Source organism: Talpa europaea (genome assembly GCF_964194135.1).
Source record: "Talpa europaea genome assembly, chromosome: 14".
NCBI lineage: Eukaryota > Metazoa > Chordata > Mammalia > Eulipotyphla > Talpidae > Talpa > Talpa europaea.
In genome coordinates this window covers 24,990,104-25,016,548 of record NC_140082.1, presented here as the reverse complement: position 1 = coordinate 25,016,548, position 26,445 = coordinate 24,990,104, and the positions used below count along the sequence as shown (strand labels likewise).

The 26,445-nt window shown below is 38.8% G+C and overlaps 1 protein-coding gene across 3 annotated transcripts in view; it reads left to right on the top strand.

Annotated features, from left to right (window-relative positions):
- Window positions 1-6,615: 6,615 nt before the first annotated feature.
- The window catches only part of PLXDC2 (plexin domain containing 2), a gene marked incomplete at both ends in the record, with an annotated part of 380,548 nt that continues 360,718 nt past the window's right edge, over window positions 6,616-26,445 (top strand). For all 3 annotated transcript variants that reach the window (XM_084254370.1, XM_084254369.1, XM_084254368.1), the window contains one exon: window positions 6,616-6,727. In XM_084254370.1, coding sequence (XP_084110496.1) covers window positions 6,616-6,727 — 112 coding nt within the window. The remainder of the gene's footprint in view (window positions 6,728-26,445) is intronic.

Below are 26,445 nucleotides of genomic sequence, written 5' to 3'. Positions count from 1 at the left end.
AAATCAGACATAAAAGGCAACATGTGATGTGATTCCACTTATATGAAATGTTCAGAATAGGCAAATCTATAGAGACAAAATGATTGCTGGTTGCCCGTACTGGGAGGAGACAGGATTGGGGATAACTAATAGTTAAGTATGGGGTTTCTTCGGGGGTGATGAAAATATTCCAGATTTAGTGGAAGGTTTTGTGAAACAACAAACCATGTACTTTAAAATGGGGTATTCTAAACTTTGTGAATTATGTATCAATAAAAATTTATATAATAAAGATGAAAATGAAAAGAGGAAAATTAAAGGTAAGAAAAGAAAGATGAAGGCAAGCTGAGGTGAGGAAATTCAGTAGAAGTCATCAGAATTGAATATTAACAGTAGTGCCTATGTGTTGGAGAACACTCAGCAGCCAACACCACAAATCCTGTGATCTGTGCACCAGGAGTTACAGCCTCCACCAGGGGTTTTGTAGAAGGAGAAGCTGCCTCTGCAGGTGGCTGACACTTGAGAGACATACATCCTATGGTCCAGACATTTTTACCACTTCAGAAAAAGCCTATAGGATATAAGGCTGAGAACAATGTCCACAACAATAAAAACTTTAGAACTTGTCCATGTGCTTCAATATTAGGCATTATGCCGTATATTAACATGTTTCATTTATTCACCAAGTACTTGCTGAACACTTGCCCATTTTCCTCTTTTTTTCTGCAAAAAAGCAGAAGTCAGACATGTCTTTGAGTATAATTGAGAAATGAGGACTATGTTTACTATGCATTGTTGCTTCTTACAAAGAAATGTAAGAAATACTAGCCCCTTGTAAGAGCATCCAGTTCTACTTTAATATTTCTGTTACAGGGCAGGGTGAGGGGCACCCCAGCTCCCCCAAACCTGCCCATTCTAAATAGGTTCTGCCATCCGCTGCTTCACTACAAAACATACTCTTTTCTTTGAGACCGTTAATGGGAAGGAAATTTCATACAATTAGTGAGCAATACAGAAAAGGGGAAGAATAAAGCTTCCAAATACAGAACCCAAAGTTAACCATTCCCTCATGGATAAATGCCCAGCCAAAAAGGTTTAGCCCAAGCAGGGCCACTGAGGCCTGAAAGTCTGCCACAAGTCTAAGGCACTTCCAGTTGAGCACCCATAGGAAAGGGGCAGAAGGTGTCCAGCAGATCTGGGACAGAAGGAGCAAAATCAAAATCAGGATAAAAGCTGCCATTGTTAACCTCCCATGGGTCTCACACCCACATCTGTTTCAACCAGTCCAAGACTAAGGAGTAAGTGCAGCTTTTTTTTTTTTTTTAATTTTATTTTTATATTCCCCATACGATTGCAACCCCCTTATTTTGACCCCAATCCCTCCCCTACCCACCCCCCATAGAGTGTCTCTGGTTCATAGTTGTTTGTTGATTTTGATGTTTACTTTCTTATAGTTATTCTTTTTCCTGGTCCCTTATTTAAGTTTTCTAGATTCTTCTTCACATGTCTCTCTGCTTCAGGTGCCTCGTCCAGGTCTCCTTGTTCTCTATCCTTACTTCCTTCCTCCAGTCTCTACTCCAGCTTCTCTTCCTTCCTGCTCCACCCTTTCTTGGGTGGGGCAGTGAACCTGGGGCTCTCCCTTTTCCTGGAGACCACTCTGTTATAATTCCTTTTCTACTATTTTGAGTTGCACATTTTTGTACATTTCCATTTACTAGTAAAATCAATTAGCTTATTCAGATTCAAAAAAAGGACTGTAGAAACCCATGTCATTTTAATGCAACCTGTTACTTCATTATGAATGTGATGAAATTAATTTAAATAGAAAATGTATTGATAGGAATATAAAATGCATTAAATATTCTTGCAAATTAAATGTTCCTGTTTAAAAAATGTTAGATATTAGGTGATTTTTTTTAAATGCATATTTGATTTAAAATGCTTCATATGATTTTTACTTAAAACTCTACAGGAGCAAAAAAGTTGAAATATTTATGAACAGTATAATGAAATCTTCGATGTTTGTGAGAATAGAAGTTAGCCAAGATGAACAAATGAGTCTTCTAATTATGTACTAGAGGTAAAAAAATTAGCCCTATTACATGAAAAGGGAGAGAAAACACCATAGACTTAGAGGCAAGAATCATAATATTAGCTTAGGATTGAATAAAAGCAATCCACTTATAGCTTCCTTTTATCTGACAGCAGTTTTAGAAGGTTTTAACAAATCCTATTAAAGTAGACCAAAACTAATTCTTGAAATAATAATGAATAAAATATAACAATCGCTAAGTACTCCATGACTTATATCTCAGTTTGGTTTTTCCCTAAGTGAACATGATGCTTACTTGCTGTTTTTTTTTAATCTAAGTTCAACATGGGAATATATCCTTGGAAACAGAAATGTGCCTGTTGGGGGTGAGATAAGATGGGAAATTGTAATTATCTTTATAATATTTACTATTGCACTTAGACTGTGTAACAGTTTCTCTGAAGTTGGGTGTTGATATGGTTTAAACAGGTTTTAGCATTAACTGAACAGACATTAGTTTAAGTGTTAAATATCTGCCCAAAGTTACAGGTTGTATGAATCTAATGAATGTTGTATGAATCTGATGAAAGTTATAGGTTGTATGAATCTGATGAATGTTGTATGAATCTGATGAAAGTTATAGGTTGTATGAATCTGATGAACATTCTCAAAACCTTAATAGAGAGCATTCTAGAAATTTCAGACCTTTGTCATGGACAGAGAACTTAAGTACTACTCACACTTGATTCCTGATTGATTTATTTATTCCATGAGAGTTTCAAGTCAGTGACAGCATGAAAACAAAAAACCACTGCAGTTCAATTCCTATATATACAATAAATGAAACAAACTTCCACTCATTATAACCTTTCAAATCAAATGGAAGATGAATTTTTTCCCACAAATAATCTTAATTTGTCACCATGAGATTAAAGTAGACAATTGTGGTGAAATGTGTGTGGTAAACTCAAATCATTTTGGTCCCAAAGTATACTGCTTTTAATTAGCCAGGATTATATGAGCAATCGACTCTTTCCACTTCACTCTGAACACACTGTCTGCCCTGCATACATTTTATCTGTTGTTATAAAGGTAAATTTTATTTATTTTTTTTGTGGGACCCTCACTGGTGGCCGGAGAACCCAGCACTCAACCGCTGCGCCACCAAGGGAGGCCCAATTTTAATTTTTTTTTACAAATAACCTTTGGTTGGAATTTAAGGTGAGATATCAAGGCCTACGTTTATTACATTTATGTTCTTTCTTCCTAAGTTCCAGGCATTAAATCATCATATATGCTTTATTTTGCTTTCCTGTACCTTCTATAGGTAAATATTTACAATGTGTGTTGCTCTTCAGAGTGAGCTTGAGATGTAAATGAAACAACTAAATAGTACCAGTGAGAGACAAAGCACAAGAAAGTCTCTCCAAACTCACTCATTTATTTGGTTCCCTTTCAATTTCTTTTTTTAAAAAAGGTTTATTTATTTATGCATACAAGAACTGGGGTATAGGCCATAGGTGCAGGGGGTGAGAGGATTTACCAGAGACAGATTGGGGAACAGAACAGGCAGATTGACTGAAATACACTGCTGAGGGGAGCAGCAGGCGAGTCAGGAGAGGTCTGCTGAACCATGTGGGTAGCTCCCTGGCCAGGGATAGAACTCTTGCTGCAGTGGCTGTGGATAGCTTGCTAGGTTGTGTCTTAACCCCTTGTGCCACCAGAGAGGCCCTCTCTTTCAATTTCTTGTATCAAATTTCCACTTAAGATATATAACTTCAATGAAAAGGCCAAAACATTGCTGGCAGCTTACAAGAAAAATAAACACTGCTAATTCATATATGTAGTAATAAAGAAAAAAATGAAAGAAATTGATTCCAGGGAGTGCTGGAGAATTCTTTCTTCTCAGAGAAAGAGAAAACACCATATTTCTACTGTGGACGGTACAGGGGAATATCCCAGACTAAAAGAGAAATGCATTCTTGAGATGTCTCCTGCTGGGTTTCCCATCATATTCTTAATGGGGATTAGAATTGTACAGAACATTTTAGAATGCTTTCCACATGGATTCATGAGGTTGTGACTTCACTAGGAATGCAGACCAAAAAATCAACATCAGTTAAAGGGCAGATTTTACTAGAAGACAGTTTTCCAACTTAATGTAAAACAGGTAAGTGTGTTCTAGGTACACAGATTTGTATGTAACCTTACACGGTATTTAAAAACTTCTGGTTGAATAGTATTAAGCGAATCTGTTCCCTGAGTGTGGTGAAGAGGAAGAAATCAGTCCTTTGGGAGAAAGCTAAAGAGAGCAAGGTTCTTGGCATAACTGTGTATGCATGACATGTGTATCCATACATCAGTTTTCCCCCCTGAAATAAACAAAAATTTGTATATTAGGTTAGGGAAAATATATTACAGTACCTGTTCCCTTCTCCCCAGCTAAGAATCCACAAGACAGCCATTCTTACAACTCAGGCATCAAATTAGCAGAGTAGTTTGATTATGGAGGTCCACTTCCATTGGATTTTGTGACAAAAATAAGGTGCTTATGGATGATATCCAGACTCTTCAGAGCTGGAACAGAATGAACAAAAGTAGACTAACCAGACCTTTTAAACTTAAAACACCGAAGCAAATTCTCCATTTGATTTGCCCACTCCCCCTTTTCTCTCTCAATAAAACCAAGCACTTTGTTCACGGTATCATTCTATTCAGACTGTGGACTCATTTAATCCAATGCAACACTTTTATAAGGGTCTCCCATTTGATGGGTGGGGAACTGAGGCACTAAGAAATTAAATTGCTCATAGTCATATAACTCTCTAAGTTGGAAATTTGGAAGTCAGACCAGACTGTCTGGTTCTAGAATTTGTACTTTTAACCAGTATGCTTTGCTTCCTTTCTTTGTATATATCCTTTTAAAAAGAGGTTAACTATTGCAAAATCACATGCCAGCAAATGAGAGGGCTGGAAAGGGTTAACACTGAGCACATCCCAGAGCTGAGGAAACAAAAACAAACTAGCAAGCTAAAGCCAGTTAAAACCCCATAGGAAATTCAATGGGCCTCCTGTTTCTTTAAAGTCTCCTTTTGCTCCTGCTGACACTTCACAAAGCAGCGGCTGCGGCTGGTGGGGGGGCGGGGGGACTGTGCTCCTGCTCACCACCTTCCTCTACCAGCCTAACCCGGCTGGGGTCGGAAGGGGCTTCTCAGGGTCAGTAACCGAGCTGCCTCTGGTTTGCTTTCTTCACACCCCAACCACTGCCACACACACCCTCCCGGGAGCGGACAGCTGAAATTAACCCTTTAGCGCCCAGAAAGACCTCCAGTGGCCAGCGCCCGCAAGGCCTGGGGCACCATCACCCCGCAGTCGGGCGCTAGGGCGCCCGGGGACCGGGAGGTGCTGGCACCACCGCGGGGCTGCTTGGGGCGTGAGCTGGGTGCAGGGATGGCGCCCCAGCAGCACGGAGGTGCAGCCCGGCTCTCCCCTCCTTGCTCGCCCTCTGCCAGGGCGCTCCCGGCCACTCGCTGCACCGTGCAGGAGTTGCCCTCTCACTCCCCTTTGCTTTGCACCCCCGGCTTCTTCTCTCCCCAAGCCCTCTGCCAGCCCAGAGGAAAGTGCAGCCATTGGACAGGTCGGTGCTGGCTGCCGGTTTGGGGAGGAAGGTGGGAGAAGCCTGGAGGAGAGTAGGGGGAGGGAGGAGGGAGGCGGGAGGAGGGTGCAGAGGCAGAATCGGCAAATTGCGAGCTGCCTCTCCTCCCCAAAGTGTGGAGCAGGAGCTTGGGGAGTGCGGCGCGGTGGTGCCTGCTCCGCCACCAAACTCCTTGGGGCGCAGCGGGCCTCGGGGCCACCTTCTCCTCTGCCGGGAAGAACCCCTTCCAGATAGGTTTCAGCCTGACTTTTTCACCCCTGTTTCTCTCGTCTTCGTCTTTTTTTTTTTTTCCCCCTCTGGCTTCGGACTTCAGATTGCTGCAGCCTGAGCCTTCCCGGGGCGCAGCTCTTTGGGGCTGCCCATCCCTCTGGCTGTGAAAACGGACGTGTGCCCTGCTTGGGGCGAAGCAAAGAAGAAAAACTTGTGGGAGGGATTTCGCCAACCCACTGTAACCCCCTTCCCGCAACCCCAGCCCTCGCTGGGGGCCATCCCAAGACCCAGGAAAGTTCCTCCGTGGCGACAGCCCTTTCGGATCTGGAGGCGGCACCTTCGCTGGCGCTGGAATTAGATCTGTTTTGAGCCCGGTGGAGCGTATCACAGGGGCTCGGAAGTCACCCTCGGTGGGCTCTGCCTGCGTGGAACCCAGAGTTTGCGAGCCCCGACTGCAAGTGGCCTTTCCTGCTGGCAGTTGTGCTGCGTCTGGATTGCGAGTGTTGTGGCAAGTTGCGAAGACAGACCCGAGGTCCGGAGAGGACAGAGCTCCTTCTTGCGCTCCCTGCTTCCTCTTCCCGGCTCTCGGGGTGCAAGCCCTGAGAAATTTACAGAGACCTCGGGTCCTGCCGCGAGGGTCCTCAGCGCTCAGCTCGGAGCTCCCCATTGCTACTTGGAGACCCCAGCGCCGGGCGTGGGGAAGGCCTGGCGGGGAGCGGGAGGGAGGTCGCGGCGCGCCATGGCGGGGTTCCTGAGGGGCGACCTGGCCGCGGCTGGAGTTGTGTTACTTTGCCACTTTTTAATGGACCGGTTTCAGTTTGCTGACGGGGAGCCTGTGAACCAGATCAATGGTAAGATGCACTTTCGCTTGTTGATTTTGTGCATGACGGAGACCTCTCTGGCACCCCTATACCCAACCCGTACCCACTTCATCTCTCTGCCCTTGTTAAAGTTATTGCAATTGCTTTTCGGGTAAACTTGGGTTTGTCAAGTCAGGAGGACGGTTGCCTAGAGAAGGATGGTGCAGAATGGAGGTATTCGTGAGGATTTGGGGCTTGTTGCACCTGAGCAGTAGGGAGCACAACAGTCTCCCCCAAATAGTGGGGGAGGGCCCTGGTGGTAGAGCAAGCGTTTCTCTAACTCCCTAGCCCTGGAGCCAGCATCCCCTGGCTGTCTCCTCTCAGCTCGGCTCCTCCTCCTTCCCTGCTGCTCAGATAGAAAGGCGGTGCGTGATGGGGGCCTTGGGTGGTGGACGTGGTGGCAGCCGGGGATTGCAGGGCTTCCCTCAGCTGGAGAAAATTCGCTGTGGCCTCTCGCCTTCCTCCCCCTGGCCATCCCTTCCTTAGCTTCTCGCTGTCTAGGGCTCAGCTGGTGCTGGAAGTGGGGCGGGGTAAGTGCGCTGGGGCTTGAAGGAGGAGAGTTGCTGGCAGAGGTGGGGCAGACACACCTCTGGAGACCAATCCCTGGTCCCATTGTCTCCGGCAGGCGGGTTTCACTGAGACGCCTAAACGCAGGCGGGTTCCTCCCAGGGCTATGGCATTACCATGGTTGGACGACTCTGCCTCCGCGTCTTCCCGTGGCAGAGCCTCCTGCTCCCCGGGTTCCAGAGCCTCCTGCTCCCCGGGTTCAACCGCCAGGTGCAGGTGCGGCCAGGAGCCGCACCCCTGGGAGGAGTGCCCCTTCCACCGCGCTGCCCTGGGCCGGCTGCCTCTAGTTCCTCCCAGCGAGGAGCCCTTGAACCTGAGGTCCAGCTGCCTCTCCAGATCCTGCCCACTGCGAACCGGGTGTCCACTCCCCATTTCTGCCCCTCAGGAAGAAAGTGAAAAACAAAAATTAAGGTAGAGAAAAGACCTTGGTGGAATTCATGAGCTAGACTTCCAGAGGAGGTGAAATGAGCAAAGCACACTTGGAGGGGAAAAGAAAACAAAACTTTCTGGCTAGGATAACACGATTGTTTTTTAATTGTGAGGGTTGATGGTGGTGGTAAGTGATTCCTCAGAAGCACACGTGTTCGTTAATATCGCACCTGTAAGTCACAGGTGGGAAGACTAGGGCCATCACCTGGGGCTTCTAAGTAAGAGGAATCTTGAAGGAAGTCTTTCAATGAAATTTTACCAAGCTGAGACCCAGAAGACAGCAAAACACCAAGTCTGCTCGTGGTGGTGGTTTTTCATATAGAGAAAGCACAAATTCTGACTGCAGGTGTGTGGGTGCTTGGGGGTGGGGGACCAAGATTGTCACAATAGTTTTAAAAGTGAATTAAACTCAGATTGACTGGTTGTCAATTTATCTTTGTCACATGTAATTCTTCTGTATAAATGTACATAGGTTGGTTTTGTCAATAACCATACTTTCATTTATTCTCTTATTCATCTATTTACAGAATTGAGTGAAAAAGTAGCAGTTATAAATGTCTTGTGAATTTCTTGTAGATATGATTGAGTAAAAAATAATACTTTTACCTCTCTGGAAAGTAATATTTATTTTAAAAGGTACAGCAATAATTTTTATGGCCATATCCAAGGAATGAATACATACTTAAAGCAATTACTTCATCCCAAAGGAGGTTAGAGAAGTGTGTGCCAAAATGCATCCCCAGCTTGAAAACTTTGAGAAAATTTAAAACTAAAAGCAATGTCAACAAAATGTTGAGTTTTCTGAACTTTTTTCATACACACACATGATTTACTATTCTAAGTCCAAGTTTGGAATGAAATCCATTCCACCCTAAGATTGCCAGATATACAAAAACCCTTTGCTTTGGGGAATATAAATTCCTAAATTGTCCAACTAAATGTACAGTAATTTCAAACTAATCCAACATTTCTGTTGGAAACTACTCTAGGAACTCATATATTTACAGAATAGAGTGAAAAAGTAGTAGTTATAAAAGTCTTGTGAATTTCTCTGGAGGTATATTACAAACTGAAGTAGCTTCTTTCCTAGATATCAGTCTAGGAATTCCAAATAATCTTAGAATTAAATGTTTAACCTGCTATATAAACTGTAGCTATGAAAAGAGGGCGGGGGGAAATGGTACCCTTTGTAAAATAGCCTAGCTAAAAGTTCAATATGGGAAAATTAAAAAAAATCCTACAGTCTTGAAGTTTTGCATTTAGCAATCAGAATTTTTATTACAGACATTTGGCATAAGTAAAAAAAAAATTCTGATTTCATAACAGGGACATTTTATTTTGCATTACTTTAGTAAATACTGCAGTTAACTTTATTGCCACCAGAGGGCAGAGAAACTGATAGTTTTTGCTGGTATTTTTATCTTCCCCCAAATCTCTCATATCAATGGTCCTCAGTAATTTACTCTTCCTATATGCAATACTGTTGATATTTTGAATTACCATTTTGTAAATGGGTGGCAATTTACAATAAAAACAACTTTATTATGTTTCCCATTTTCATTTACACTAATGATATATTCATTTATTCAAAATTGATATAGCACCTCCTACATGCAAAGTCTTGTACTTTGAGTACATTCTTGTGAAATAAAGCAGACAGAAAAATAAAATACCCTCTTTTGCACCATTATTGGAAATAATTAACAAAATAACAAAATATTAACAACACTGACTTTAAAATCTGTTATGACTGAAAGTTCTATATCATAATAAATTTATTTTCATGATTAAATATAATCTACACATACCAAAAAAAATATTTGCCCATGCCAAGTAGTATATCTGAACACCAATATTTAGAGAAAATAAACTTAACCTAAATGTTTCAAATCTCACATTTTTCCAGTATAGTTATATATTTAAAGTTATCTTAAACTTATTGTAAACAGTTTATTAACCCTGTCTAAGGACAATGAATATTAATGTCTTGAAGAATTTTAAAATTTAAATGAGGGAAAAAAGGTGTAAAAATATGTAGCTAAATTTTGGCCTCATTATTAATCTTTTATTTTTTATTTTTTTATTTTTTTTTTGTGGGTCCCGGGGTAGTGGCCGGGGATCCAACTGCCAATGCAGAGGCTGCGGGCAGCCTCGCAACCCAGCGCTCAACCACTGAGCCACCAGGGGAGGCCCACTCATTATTACTCTTAACTGAGATTTAATCCACAAGAAAATATATTACCATTGTTTAGATAATAAGAATAGTTTAGGACTCCAGGGAAATTTCACTTTTTAAAGTGTCTAATATTGCTGTGTTCTAGAAACAAGTAGTTTAGCAGGTCATTTACATTTATTTTAGTAGCTTTTTTTCTGCTTTCATTAGAGTTAAAAACCCAAGATTTACAAAATCAACAAAAACTATGAACCAGAGACACTCTATGAGGGGTGGGGTATGGGGAGGGGAGGGATTGGGGTCAAAATAAGGGGGCTGCAATTGTATGGGGAATAAAAAAATAAAATTTATAAAAATTAAAAAAAACCCTAAGATTTAAATATTATTAATTTGTGGACTTTGTTATGAACGTATCCTGTTGAGAAATATTGTTAGTAGTATACATTTTCTTACTTTATATGTATCTAGAGCAAAAAATATAGCAGGGTTAATTTAAGTGAATATTTCCTATAAAATACATATGGGTCAGATTATTTGGCAAGTGACAGTTGCCTTTTGTCAATCAATGACTTGTGATTGCCTCCAAAAATATTCAAATATGAAGTATGAAAGTCTTTTTCCCTTAAAGGATAGTTACAAGTTAAAGTCTGAGGTTTGGTAAATTTGAGCTGAGACATAAATGTGATCTAGAACATGGATGCCAGTTAAGGTTTTAGTACATGCGTGATTGCATAGAGATTTGTAGTTGTTTTTAAGGCAGTTTGCATGTTGTTAGGTTTGATCTTTCAGAAACAGACTCTTAGAGAATGCTTGAGTATAACTTATTAATAGAAGATGGTAATTTGCTCCAGCTTTCTTCTCTGTAAGAAAAAGATAATCTTCTGGAGCGATTTAGACAATATGGTTTCTTTGCCACTTAGTTTTGTGCTTCTTAATAGATATCTCCTATCCTAGAAACAGTATATTTTTAAAGATGAATTATTTGATCAAAGTCTGTGATCATGAGCTCCATAGTTTTGAGCTCATTCCCTGTCTCATTAAATACAGTCTCTTCACGGTGGCTTTCTAGACTGAGGCCACTACCATGTGGTCTCCATCCAATTTCCACTTCTAACTTCTCTGCATATTTGACAGTCTGACCAAATGGAGCCTGGATGCTCCTTGAGTAAATACAAGGTGTTACTGTCTCTTTGCCACCTTTTGCTCTTGCACTTCTAGTTCCACCTCCATTTATCCATCTATCGTCTTCTTTCCCTTACAGGTTTATCTGAAGTGACACCCTTCAAAAATACATATCTTCGAACACTTAGAAAATTTTATGCCATTTTTGAGGCACTTAGTTGACTATGTAATATTGTAGGTTTTTTCCCTTTTTGCATCCTTTATTTTCTTCAATCACATCACATGTTCTTAAGGTCATGCCTATTGTCATTCATTTTTAAATCCCCTGCAACATCTACCACATAGGTGGGTAATAATAGGTGTTGAACTGACTGAACCGAATGGGATTATATTTCAAGCTAGATGCACTTTTGATTTTGAATGTCACCTTGGGAAACTTTTTATGCTTCTCACTCTATCACTTTTTCCATAAATATGATAGAAATGAGTATTTAGACTAACTTTACAGAATAATAGTTCAAAATGAAAGAATAACATCCCAAGGTCCGCAGAATTGTCAGAATTTATTTGGTGCATCACCTGCCTATCAATAGATAGAACTTTCAAAAAGTACATCCCACCGTTCTACTACATTCTGTTGTTGAATTTACACTTGTGTTCTTAATCTAATACCTTAAATTACAGTGTATGTGTATAAACATATGTGCATATACATATGTGTACACACATGAAACTGTACATGTACATATATAGAGTAGTGATACTCTATTTTCAGTGCAGGTGAACACTATTAAATAATTTTAGTTGTGAATTTGCTTTTGAACTGAACTGTGCTTAGACTTCATGCCATTAACCTACGCTGAAGGAGACTTTCAAAGCAGAGTCTAACAAAGTTGTTATGATAGCTGTTTTGGGGGTGATTAGAGATATTGTGCAATGCATCACACAGTTTCTGCTCCTTAAATGGGAAGGGGGAAGGGGAGAGGAGGCTGGAGGAGACTTTGTGTTTTAACAAGAGAGGTAATTATTCTTCTGAACTGTTTTTTTTTTTTTGTATCTTCTGCACATTATGAATAGTGAATAGTGACCAGACTTTAAAATTCTGTTTTCTTAAAAGTTCAGAGCAAAATTTATAGCTAATCTCAAACAAGTATAGAAACCTTCTGACCTTTATTTTGTGCACCTGCTACTTGCTTATCTGGGTCCTTTTCTTATCTTTCCTAGTTTCATTTTTCTTTTGTTCAGCTTTTCTCCCTTAAAATCTTTTTATTTGTTTTGGAAATGGGAAATAAGCAAATGAAAAGTAATGACTGATATAGACAGTTTCGTTTTACTTAATTACTTTTCAGCTTTCTCTTAATCTGACCAATTCCAGTCTTTTGCCCTTTATTCTGAGTATATTTTACCAAAACTTAATGATCTCTTCATAGCCATCATCCCCCAGGAGGTCTTTCTTATTCCCTGTGGCTCACACAGGATGTCTGCTCTCACTATGTTCCAGACAATGATTCTGTTGAACTGAAGTTACTTCAGAAGAACAAACCATCAAGAATGCTTTTGTTGAGACAGTGTCTCTCACTCTTGATTGTGTCATATATTGTCTGGCCAAATGAAGAGAAATAATATCTGAGGAAAGAATCAAATATAAGATATTCTCTACGTTATTATAACCAGACTTTGAACCCATGTCATAGTTGTTCCTTGATTTACTTTCAACCTCTTTAATTTAAAACATGGTGAGGTATGGAATGATGGTACAGATTTGGGCATTTAAATAGAATTAGAGTTTTTGTCTGGGGGTTGTTGGAATTAGTATAGCCTGTTAAAATTGCAGATCTGAACATGGGGTCAAACACTGTATGACCTTCCTTGAAATCCAGACTTTTAATCCTTTCCTCAAGAGGCCAACCAAACAGATCTCAGCACTACTAGCTCTCGTTTTTCCTCCAAATTAAAATCGGCTAGCCTCACTGTTTCTGCTTCAGACATTTTATTAGACATTGGTCTCTGATTTTGTTAAGAGAAGTTCTTGTAGGCAGTGAATTATACTTTTCTGAAATCTCACTATTTATATTTAGTTTTTGTCTCTTCCCCACTTATTTTTCTTTCATTCATTAATTGGAAATTTTCTCTCAAATCCATATTGTTCAAGGTCTTATCCTATAGGAAAGATGCATAGCTTACTGAGGCTTTGAGATGCTAGAGAAGTATAAGGAATTTGCCCTGTCGACAAACTGAATAGGAATCACAATATTTAAAAGTCAATTTTCTACACCTTCCTTGGAGCATGCAGCAAGAGGAGATACTAAATAAAGCTGGTTATTGTCTTTAAGTGGTGCTTAATAAATGCCCTCTGCTTTATTTAGATTAGGATAATGTATTATTTGGCCCAGTTAGAATACAGAACATTGAACATGCCATGATTTTTTTGGGTAGTGGTAATATTCTTTGTGTGTATGCTGTACTGCTAACTCCCAACTTTCTGCCCACTGAAACCATAAGCTGAACATCCAATAAATGATTTATTTCCCTCAACCCTAAAAGGGGAATAAGACAGAACTTATCATTATAGAAAGTGAAATTAACAGATAATTACTTTTGGAGATGTGAAATAGCCTTGTAGGTATATATTTTAGATGAGGTTCATTCTGAGTTTATTACACACGTTTGCTTACTTCTCTCCAACATACAAATTTAGAATGTAGCTACTAACACAATGAACCTGATTATTTAATTGGTATATTTCTTTCATTTGTTTACCTAAAGAACCCCACTGACCTTAAGGGATAGCAAGTAGCAAGGCCAGAGTTTCACAGACTTCTTTTGACTGACCCTCCTCTTCCCGTTTTACTGTATATTTTCTTCAATACATTGAGAAGGACCTTTACACAAGTTACCTTCATGAATCTACATTGTAAAAGAGTCATGAAAAGTCCATGGAAATAATTTTTGGTATACTGCATCCTATGAGACATAGGAATTCCTGATATTTAAAGGAATCCTCTCCTGACATTTGATTAGAAAAATTTAACTATTTTGCTAGTCGACAATTTTTTATGTTTAAAATTAGCTACACTGTACTGTATATAAACATTCTTTCAAGAATTATATCATCTGATACTAACTAGTTTCAGTGTTTGTATAGGTCCTAGGAATATACACCTTTGGTTATTGTAATTTTTAAAATTTTAGGTAGTTTTGAAATGCAATTTCTTTTATTCAAATTCAATGAAATTTATGAAAGCTTTTCATTTGACATGAAGTGTGTGCAATTATATTTCCTATATCAACATTGTGGTGACATTTCCTAATGTAGCCAGACTTGCAAAACACTGATAAATATGTTGTGAAACAATTCTGGGTGAGGCAGATATGTAATAAATCACATCACTTGCTGTTTTGTACACAAGTATTACATGTATTTGTGTTAGTCCTAATTTTCCCACAGCTGATTTATCCAATCTTCCAATTATTTTCCCACAATGGATTTATCCAATCTTCAATCCATGAATAACTGGTGCTGTTTTGAACCCATGCTATGCATATCCTGGCATATGTCGCTTTGTGTTCATATGCAGTTACTCTACTTCTGTTTAGAGAACTCATGGGTTACTGCACTTGTGAATGTTTTGTTACAAAAGATAATTCCTGAGATAAGCCCTGCTAGATTTTACAAGATGAAATATTTCAAAAGTTAGCGTAGGGGAAACCCTGATAATTATCCCTGTATATTTCAGTTTTTTAATTACTTTAACATTATAATAAATCTTTATATATGGCAAGGCAAACCTGTCCTTCTTGTTCTTGAAGTGATTAAGAACTAAGTGCATCAGGGCCTTCCTGGTGGCCTAGGGTTAACAATCTCAGTGCTGTCACCTTTGTGGCTTGATGAGTTTGGTGCCCCCCCCATCCCTCACCAACCCCACACCAGGTAGCTGACCCATATGGCACAGCAGACCTCTCCTGTCTTGCCCCCTGCTCCCCTCAGCAGTGTATTTCAGTAGATCCACCTGTTCTTTCCCCACTCTGTCTCTGGTGACTCCTCTAACCCCCTCACCTCTAGCCTACACCCAATTATTCTTTGCAAAAATAAAATAAATAAATACTTACCAAAAAAATTTAAAAAAACAAGAACTAAGGGCTGTCCAACATCCTGGCTATTCTGGAAGGCCGCTTGCTTTTCTATGTTTTACTGTACAATGAACTTTCCTGGTTTCACTAAAATTCTGTTGTATTTATGATTGAAGAGTGAAATCTCAGGGTCATTTGATAAAGATCCCCATTTCTAAATAAGTTGGGGACCAGAACAAGTACCCCAGTACCTTATAATAAATTGCTAATAGTAGCTATTTGGCAGTGGAATTTTTTGGTTGAAATGATGTCCTTAGATGGCGGGCCAGTGCTGCTTCCTGATCACCATGAAACTAGCCATACATCTGATTGTTTCTAAGGAAATACAGGAGGACATCATAGGTCAAGTAAAATAAACAACTCAGCTAAGGTAAAGAATTTTAATTCTTAATTTTTACCACAAATGAGGGGCAAGCACCTGGCAAATAATATGTGGAAATGGTGACATTTTTGTAGTGTCCCTTTACTGACTTAGCTATGGATGAGTGTAACAGTTTAAGCATGATTTTAGGTTTGGTGCTTCATAAAAAAATAGTTCTAATGAGTGGTAAAATCCCTTGGCTTTGGGAGTCTCTCTAATGTTTCCATTTCAGCTAATCCATGTCGATTCCATGGGAGATTTACATTAGAAGAGAGTTAGCAACACATTACTTCCATAAACTACAAATGTTTATAAATTAGGGGTTTATAATTTCTTTGTTTGAAATCCTAATTTCACCTGTATGGCAACAGAGTTTATAACTGACTATTGCTCTGAACTCATACATACTGATCTGGATGTTTTTTAATCAGGAGCAAATGAACAAGCCAGGCAGCTTGTTTTATTTCTTTGTTATTTAGCCCTCCTTATCTTTTTAACATCTGTTGTTCATTTCAGATATTTTTAAAAACAAGCATGATTCAAAGTCATTTTGCAGATGATAGCCTCATTGTCTGGACATTGCAAAATAGCTTTATGCAGGAAGCCAAATTTGTGCAATCTCAGTTTCGTCAAGCTGTTTTTAGAATAGTGATTTGTAATATAGGCGCAGCCAGTACGAAAGTGATTTAAAACAAACAAACAAACAAACAGACAGACAGACAATAAGCAATGACGTTTTGACTTCAGACTGTTTTTCTCTATCCCTGCTTCCCTTATCCTGGCTCCACAGGTCACCATCCTTTCTAACCTATTGATAGATTAGGTCAACAACTTCCCACTTTGCTTCCAAAATGGTCCTGTTGGAATTCATTTTTAACTTCATGACCAGAAATATCTTTCTAAAATTCGAATCTGGCTGTTATCTTCTGTTGAAAATACCTTCATGTCTTCTTCCTACGGCTCTCACTCTAAAGGTCAAAGTCTTCAATCATCTGGTACTGGTTTACCTCTCTACATGCAAATTCATGACTTCCTACCTTTTGCTCTTTCAAGTTTCCCACATGCTCTCTCCCTGCTGAGACTGCACATGCCCGGCCCTCTTTATTGGAGCAGCCTTTTCTCCTCTTTTTGACTATTCATCAGTGCTCAGTTGAATGATTTTTGGCACAATGTATCATTTTTAATGTTTCTCTACCAACTTCAAGTCTGAGATGAGTGCCTTGCCAAAGTCCAGTCTTTACCTCCTCATCCAGTTGCTTCCAATTGTAGTGTAAGTAATCAGTCTGCACTTAACTGTAATCTACTCAAGGTTAGAGACCATATGTGATCACCACTGCCTCCTTAGCTCTAAGATTAGGAAGCACTCTGAAAATCTATTGAAAGAGTCTTTTTAGAGCTCTACTTGTGTGATAGTACTATATTTGTTCAGATTTATCACTCAGGCTAATAGCTTTGTTTATACCTTATTTCTTTATATTTCTTTGGGCAACATTTCTAAATGATAATTTCTTTAACATCATATCTCTGATTTAAATAGCAGTGAATGAATATACATAAGGGAGATTGAGTGACTTCAGACTAAGAGAATTTGCAAATGCATTTGTGAAGAACTGAGAATTCATTTACATTTGAGGGTTTGGGAATAATCAGACCATTTATAAGCGAGGAAGAACAAAGGGGTATTTCAATGATTTATAACCCAACAAATTGGATTGTCAATTTTTTATGTAAAAATAAAATAATTGGTTAGTTTGTGACTCTGGAGAGAATTCCATACAGAGGATATATGGTTTAACAGTAAACAAAATAGAAATTAGAGATAGAAGCATAGCATTTGCATAAACAATGCTACAGATAGTGCAAAGCTGAAGTTGTATACTGTAAGTGGTACCTGAGAGTAGATATTTAAAAGATTTCCTGATAGGAATCATTGGGCAACCTTTTAAACATCTTAAATATTTGTTAAATAAACTTTCTGCAAAAGTTAATTTGGTAGAGTCTCATTTCAATGACCATTAAAATAATTCAAATCTTAGCCATCATTAACATCATTAACATCAAAAGTTGTGACTGTAATAGATTCTTCCCTGTTGGTTTTATTAAGTAACTTTTTGTCCCCCTTGTCATTTTGCATATTAAATTCTCTTACATGAGTCTTGTTTTTCTAGCCCTGTCTTTGTATTTAATTTGGTATATTCCTTTTTTTTTGTTGAGAAGCTCTTTCCTCCATGTGTGTAGATAAATTTTAATGCAGTAGAAAGGAGAATGCCTTAACTCTTTAATGGGTGACCCATCCTAGCTTTTCATCCATTACTCTATACCCAGAAGAGAGAACAAAAACAAAACAAAACATGAAGCTGATAATAGCTGATCCATCGCCAGTGTTTATTCATTTTATTTAATGTATTTAAATTAGGGTTTTCCAGACAATTAAAACTTTAAAAATAAAACAAAAATAGAAAAACTACATTTCAAACATAGCACCCAGCACACAGTAGGTCAATTTTAATACTTATTGAATAAAGGCTCACAGGTCTATTTTATTTCTAATAAGCACATCAGCTCATTCTTCCATTTATTTATTTACTCAATAAGTAGTGATTTTTTTAAATGGATGGAGAATAAATAGATATCTTTATTGAAAAACAAAATAGATTCTTGCAGGTTAATTGTGAACCTAGCCATTCTATCTCATATTCCTTCAATTGAACAGGGAATTGCCAACTGTGATGCTTGTATATGATGAGTACTTAAAATATACGGCATTTTCATGATGTAACTTGAAAGTCTTTTATAAAGTTCAGTTTACCTAATTTTCATGTTCAGCTTTTCTATCGATGGGATAGTTTCAGATGGAAGATGTTTCTATTACATCAATATAATTTCATAACTCACAGTTCAAGATAAAAATTAGACATGGTTTCTATACTTAACGAATGTGTCCTACTAGGGGACAAGAGCATGGACATAGGATGGGTCCAGTAGAAGAACTATACAAGTATGAGTGTAAAGCAGGGGAAAAAACAATGTTTATTGTGGGTAGCCAAGCCATGGGAGGGCCTGGAGGGGTCGAAGTGGATGGAAATCTCGCTAAGGGAGAGAGCTTTTGAAGGGTGCTTCTAATACTGAACAGACTTAGTTCTCAATCTGTTTCACCTAGCTGGGCTGGGCATTTATTAGGGAGGTGATCTTGGGCAAAAGTATTAGCCCTTCAGACCTCCCTCTCTTCATCTGTATGGGAATAATATTATCTGTCCAATAATAATCACTGCAGTGAAAAATTTCTGTTATCTGAAGGTTTGGTTGGGTTACTATCAAAATATAAGAAAGTGTGGAAATAGCAAGTTGAAGGAAGGTTGTAAACAAAAGTAAACAGGGCAGAGAAAAGCACGGAGTGGTTTGAGTAGGCTGCATTAGAAAATCTTAAGTATTAATTAATGCCATAAATAAAACTATATCATCTTTGGTCTAGTAGTAATCATACACAGTGGTGCAGTTAAAGGTTCAGGGAAAATGAAGGCGACTTAGCATTTTTGATGGCCATATGACCATTAAATGGCGTGCGCATAGACTCCTTTGACAAGACTTTAACTTGGTGACTAGGAATGCAAAGCATTGCTCTTCTTTTTCACCCAGAATCTTCCCTCCCACTCAGTGATAGCCTATGGTAGGATTTGAATTTGAAGCACATTATTCCAATAAAGTATGCTTTAAATGAACAGTCACAGAGTTTATTTTTAACAAATTCATGTTTGTGTAAAATGAGATGAAGTTCCCAGAAACATCTTTATTGGCCTTGACTGAGGATGCGAAATGAAATTCTGCCGTGTCATTTACTTTGGGGCAAGAAAGTAATACTTTGACCTTATTTATATACTTGCTTCTAGAGCTAAACTACCTGATGGGATTACACAACTCCCTTAGATGACAAGTTAGCTTTTTTTGATAATGATATTCTATTTATAAAGAAATCAAAATACTTCCTGTCTTTTAGTGACTTTATCTGAAAAGGTAAGACACACACACAAACACACACACACACACAAGAGGAAGATAGCTAGTCTAGGAGTATTTCAATGAAAGAGAAGGTATGTCAAAATAAGAAATGAATATGATCTTTTAAAAAATCCATAAATTTCTGAGCATTCACGTTTAACATATTTCTACAGTCATTTTGTCAAAGCCAACCCCATGGCCCTGGGTAGGAGAAGTGGCTGTGCTTATGCTTACAGCTGAGAGGAATGGAGCAATTCTTCTTCCTACACTACTGACTTCTAATGTAGCAGTGGTTTTTCACTTAAGGAGTCATGTTCTATGTTAGTATATCTAGGAAAATGTAAACATCAAAGAAGGAACTGTGGTTACCCATGTGCTTCCTATTTGAAAACTTTAGAAGAACAGGTGTGGTAAAGAGAGAATGATAGTGTTCAAACAGTGTCTAAACAGACAGGAAAAGGCAGGGTCCTGGTTTGACCAAGAATAGCAAGAAGTCAGTAAGTATGTGTGTGGGCACGTACTTGCCAGCTGGAGTGTGTATGTCTGTGTGTGTGTTTGTGAAAGTGCTGGGATTACAGAGGTGGAGGAACAGGAAAACCTGTAGGGGACTTAGAGAGAACAGCTAAAGAGAGAGTTGGGTGGGTTCTGAGTATCAGCCAACATATACATATTCTCTGTACAGTGAGTGTATAGTGCCTGGGGCACCATTTAATACACACCTGTCGATACATTGTTTGCTAATTTTATCAGAAGTGAATATAATTTTTCAATATATCCTAATTTGCCAATTTGATTAGCCTGTAAACTGGAACTAGCTTAATATTTATCATTTCAAAAAGACAGAGATGGTTGAATAAAATTGAAATTATTGTGCCATTAAGTTGGTGTTGATGGTGAAATTTACTTCACATAATTATTTATTCAATCGATAACCACTTACTGGATGCATTTTATGTGTCAAGCATGGTGCTTTAAAGAGATTAAACTATATATATAGACTTTGCCAGGCACAGATTACAGGGCAGTATTAACAAAATAGGAAAGTAAACAGATAATTCTAAGAGATTATAGTGTGGGGGTGGGCAGAGGGAGGCAGAACATGCTGTGGCATTCATAAAAAGAGGACATAGCACTAGACTAGAGGGAGCTGGGAATATGTCCTACTGAGGGTGTTTCATTCTCACTTTTGAAGTGTGAGTGAGAATTAGTAGGGTGTAGAAGGTAGAAATACATTACAAATAGAACAGCCTGGAGGCAGGAAACAAGGTACTCTTTAGGAAACTGACTGCCTGGTGGGGAGGGACTCACAAGACTAATAATGGTCTCTTTTACCATAGACAGATGTTCTCCCCTGAAAGTGATAGCTGGCCAGTCACAGATTTTTGTCAACTGAGTGATAAACTCAGATGGGTCGTTTAGAAAATCCTTGAGTGTTGGCATGGAAAACAATTAGGAAAGTGCACACCTGGAGATCGATCAGATTTAGGAAGAAACTACTAGATTAATAAGGATGAAAAGTGATGAAGTTGCAAATAAGGGAAGAATGTCTATGATAATGACCAATTTCCCCCAGATGCTTTAGACAATGGAAAAAATAAGCTCATCTTTAGACTTGTTGAGAATCGAAATGTTTATGAGACATCCAAGTAGAGATACCAAGTGAACCTCTTGAATGAGATCAAGATGTGGAGTCATCAATGTATCTATAGTGGTGGAAGCCAGCCAAGAATAGACTGAGCAGAAGTCCAGGTCAGAGTCCTGGAGACCTGGACTGGGAAGGACCCCAGGAGTGAAAACAAAGATGAGTAATTAGAGAGGCAGATGGCAGGAGGAGAGGCAAGGAGGTGTCATCTGGGATTTAGTTAGAGTGGTTTAGGTTGAGGAATGGTGCCAACTGGTATCAGATCTTAATAGAAGACATGATGAAGCTGAAAGGAGAAAGTAGTGATATAGATGAAAGTACAGTCATTAAAAAGCATAGACTGAGAGAAATGACAAAGAGGAAGTAGCCAGAGGTTTGTAGAGGGGTAAGAGAGGGTTTTGCTGGAGGAGGAAATTTGAGTCTCCTGATAGGGATGGGGATAGTAGCCAGTAGATAATTGGATAGTTTGAGAATGTGACTATGTTATAAACAAATTATGTTAAGCTGTCTCTAGAAGATGACCCCTGCTTTCCCCAATTTATGCATCTTGACTTGAAGAATACTTTATTCTATCTCATGTTAGAAGATCTGCTGTGACATCTAATAAACATTTAATTAAAACTTAGATGATATCACTTTTTATGTAACCCAAAGTTGTTAAATCCATGAAATCTCTCAAATGGAATAGAGTTTGTTGGAAAGGGAATTTCCTCTTGAGCAGCAGCAGGAAAATGAATAAGTTCCATTTATTTTACCAGTTAAATCTGGGCTACAAAATGGTTGAACATGATAAACAATTTGATAAAGAATTAGCATTAGGAAGAGTGTATTTAAAATAATTTGTTTTGTTTTCAACATTTTTTTTTATTTCAAGCCAACATACATCCTGAAGGAAAGGGAAGCAATGATTTCATTGTTCTTTTACGAATAGGGAGATCAGGAATTAAAATAATAAATTGAAAACACAGGGTTATTTTTCTTTGCTGTGATTATTTTTTAAATGACTCTTTTGAAGGTGAACTCTTATAATGATTAAAACATTGCTTTATACATTGTAAATATTCAATTAATGTTTGTAAACTATGAATTTTTTAACCTTTAGTTGTACTTAAGAAATCAAGGCAACAACTTTGGAACTATCTTGTCACTAAGAAATGGTAAGCTTTAATAAAAGAGGTATTTATTTCTCTCAATATTGCCTTCAAGGTGAGTTAGAGTTATTAGGAACAGTTATTTTATAAAATTGTTAGGACTGTAAAAGGACTCATTGTTATCTGTAACATGCTACCCAGCAAGACATTCCTGACAAGCTTGAAGTTAAAAAAAAATGAAAACATCAAGCTTATATAACTTTGAAATTAAAATGAGAGCAAATGTTAAAACCACCGAATTCTTATCTGTAGGATATCTTTCATGATAGATTATACTTTGTTTTTCTTAGCAATTGGAACATTGTTCCATGATTTCTGAGTGTGTGTGTGTGTGTGTGTGTGTGTGTGTGTAAGAGAGTGGAACTGGGGCAAAGAGTGGGTGGGGGAAAAAGTAAGAGATGAAAAATGATATAGTTTAGACCAAGTTCTCATAATTTAATGTTATTTATGGATGTGCCATAGGTAGTTACTTAATTTGTGTTTTCTTAAGTTATCTATTTTAACTTTGTAATGCATTGCTTAGACCAAAACAACAAAATGCAAAATTAGTAAGACATGCAGAATGTAGAATATAAATGTGCATCCATTTACGGTGATCTTTCAGCTTGTAACTGAGCTTGTTAGGTCATTTATCATTGTTTGTCTATGTAAATGGCTTTGTCATATGCTTTCCTGTAAATCAGAAACACAATTTTCTCCTTTTTGTGTTTGTTTAGTTTATTTCTTGTTCACTTAGGAATCTAATATTTAACTTGACAAGGTAGTAGTAAAAAGTCACTAGCTTAAAACCATTTAGTCTTTCTACCACCTGTATTTGGATGAAACAAAATGAGAAAAATAGTTGAAATTCAGTGAACCTATGTAACTTTTTCTTAGTAAACATCCAGGCTCAAAATACCCTCTTCTGTGTCTAGAATTGCTTATGCACGGCTTTCTTCATGTATAAATGTGAGAATGTATATTGTGCACTCTAGAAGAGTACAAATTTTTGATATCTCATTTATTGGTTAACTTCAACTAGTGTTTTCTAGCTTGTAATTATAAATACATTTGAAATTCGTAGTTAAGTATATTTAAATTCCAGTAAAGAAGACAAATGAGTTCGTTAGTTCTCTTAACTTGATGGAATTTTGAAATAGTTAAATCATTGATTTAAGTCAATGATTCAATCCTATAGAGCAAAGATTGAAATACTGGATATTATACTGATATAAATCTTATTACTAGAAAGTACCCTGGGAAGCCTCAAATGTCTGACCTTTCTGAGTCCCTGCAGGCATTGTGTATACCTGCTATTCCAATGTCAGTTGTACATTTTGTTTTCTGATTGTTTCATTTGTAAGTCTGTGTTTTGACCAATTAGTTTTTTTCAAGATTTATTTATGCATACAAGAAGTGGGGCGCAAGCCAGAAGTGGGGGGAATGAGAGGATTCACCAGAGATAGCGTGGGGAACAGAATAGGTGGATTGACTTAAATACACTGCAGAGGGGAACAGTAGGTGAGACAGGAGAGGTCTGCTGTGCCATGTGTGTCCCCTCCCTGGCTGGGAATGGCACTCACGCAGCAGTAGCTGCAGATTGCTTCATAGGGCTGATGCTTAACTCCTTGCGCCACCACGGAGTCCCCTGTTTTGACCAATTTGAAAGGAGAGCTGTGGACATCAAGTTGAGTCATGCACTGATTTACGTTTTTTGATCCTGGAGGAAAAGGGACTTCTTCCTCTTGAACAATTGCAATTTGTGGGGAAGTGTTAATTGCAGACATGACTTTGCTTTACTATTTGCTGGTTCTTTCTCCCATTTGGCCTGAGGACACTCCCATGGTTGGAGGACTTGTCCCATCCTGCCACCTGCTGAGCTTGGCACATGCAACTTCTCCTAGATAGAAGCTACCTGTGGTGCTGATTGGTTGCAGACACTTGAGAGTCAGACAGACTTGGATTTGAACTGAGCCCCAACACTTCTTTGGTTGTCAATTAAGCACCAACTTCACTGTCCTTTGTTTATTTTAATGATACATTGCAGATGGGCTTCCCTGGTGGCACAAGGGGTTAAGACACAGAACTATGAAGCTATCCACAACCTCTGTAGCACTAGTTCGATCCCCAGCCAGGGAAGTGACCCACATGGCACAGCAGAAGGATCCTGTCTCACCCACTACTCCCCTCAGCAGTGTATTTCAGTAGATCCACCTGTTCTGCTCTCCACTCTGTCTCTGGTGAATCCTCTCAGCCCCCCACACCTCTGACCTGTACCCCAGTTCTTGTATGCATAAATCAATCTTTAAAAAAAATTATATACTGCAGGGTAACTGGAATTCTTGAATGTATAGTGTGTATAGACAGCTAGTTCTTGTAACCTACACCCACAATAACACAATTATAATATCATCTAATCTGATAAACTCAGACCATTGTCAGTAAGTGGGAAAAATTCAACTTGAAGGAGAAATTTGGTGGAAGCCTCCCAAAGCCTAAGAAGAACAATGTGGTAAACCTCAGGTACAGGGATTCCAATGAGACATTCTTGATATTTCTGCGTCTGTCCAGCCTCTCTAGGCTGGCTTCCTCTGCTTGGATGGCCACATAGCCAGACATACGCTGAATGCCATCTGCAGACCTCAGCCTTGTCAGAGGGGCTTTCCCCTGCCTGGAATTCAGAAGTCCTGTGAAAAGACGTCATAATCCACCTCAAGACCATTGCATCTTGGTCAGGAAACCAGTGTCCATAACCTTAGCCTTGTACCATATGAATGAAATCATGGTGCTCCCTTGCTTATAGCCTTCCAGTGACTTGCCACTAAAATAAGCATAGAATCTGTTGTAAAGTATAACATTTGTTCTCTTTCCTATGACATGTGAGGCCCTGTATAAACAGCTTTCTGCCTACCTCTTTTTTTTTTTTTAAGATTTATTTATTCATACAAGAACTGGGGTACAGGCCAGAGGCGCGGGAGGGTGAGAGAATTCACCAGAGACAGAGCAGGGAACAGAACAGGCAGACTGAGTGAAACACATTGCTGAGGGGAGCATCGGCTGAGACAGGAGAGGTCTGTCGCACCATGTGGGAATCTTCCCCCGCCGGCCGGGAATTGAACTCGTGCTGCAGAGGCTGTGGACAGCATCACAGCACTGCGCTCAACCTGCTGCGCCACCAGGGAGGCCTACCTCTTAGACTTCATTGCAGACTTAAGTGTTTATGGTTTGCTTCCTGGCTTGAGGGCTATGCGCCCCCTCAGGTCCTCCTTCTCTTTCCTTGTTACTCACATCTCCCTTCAAACGACCTCTTAGCGTAATGATCTTGCTGACTACACAACAGGCAGCATCTGCCCTCTGAAATTATCTTTTCCTCTGAAAACACTGAGTTCTTTATCCTTTGCACATGCTGTCCTCTCAGTTACCATGAGGTGGTGGCAACCTGGCCTTTTGCTTGCTGCTGCTTTCTTAGCCTCTAGAACACAACTAGACACACAGCAGGTTCTCAGTCATTGTTTGTTAGAGGAATGATCTCTTTTCTTGCAAAGATGCAGGTGAATCAAGGCTTGAATTAGGGGGAACTCCATTTCTGGATGAAGTAATGGGTAGACAAAAGGGAGCAGCCACTACACACTTACATGACGTCTTAACTCTACAAAGCATTTTACCGTCTATCTTATTTCATCTTTATACAGATTCATTGACTTCCCCCCCAATAATTTTATTGATGAGCTGCACATAACATAAACAATTACCACCTTAACCGTTTTCTTTTTTCCTATTAATTGAATTAATAATTCATTAATTCATAGCTACATAAATGTATAAAATTTAATAGTCATGTCCATTAACTGCAAAAGGTAAATACTAATAGTTTACTACCAGTGAAGTAACAAAATACTCCCTAATCAAAAATATTTTACCACAAGTCAGATTAAGTTATCACCTTGAGAATATAGTAAGCCATATCTAGCTCAACATTTTAACCATTTTCAAGTGTACAGTTTAGTGGTTTAAAGACATTCATAATTTGCAAACATCACCAAATTGGTCACCACTTTTACATCTTATAAAACTGAAACTCTGTGCCCATTAAACAGCATCCCCCCATTTTTTACTCCCCCACTATTCTACTTTTGTCTCTGTGATTTTGACTGCTTC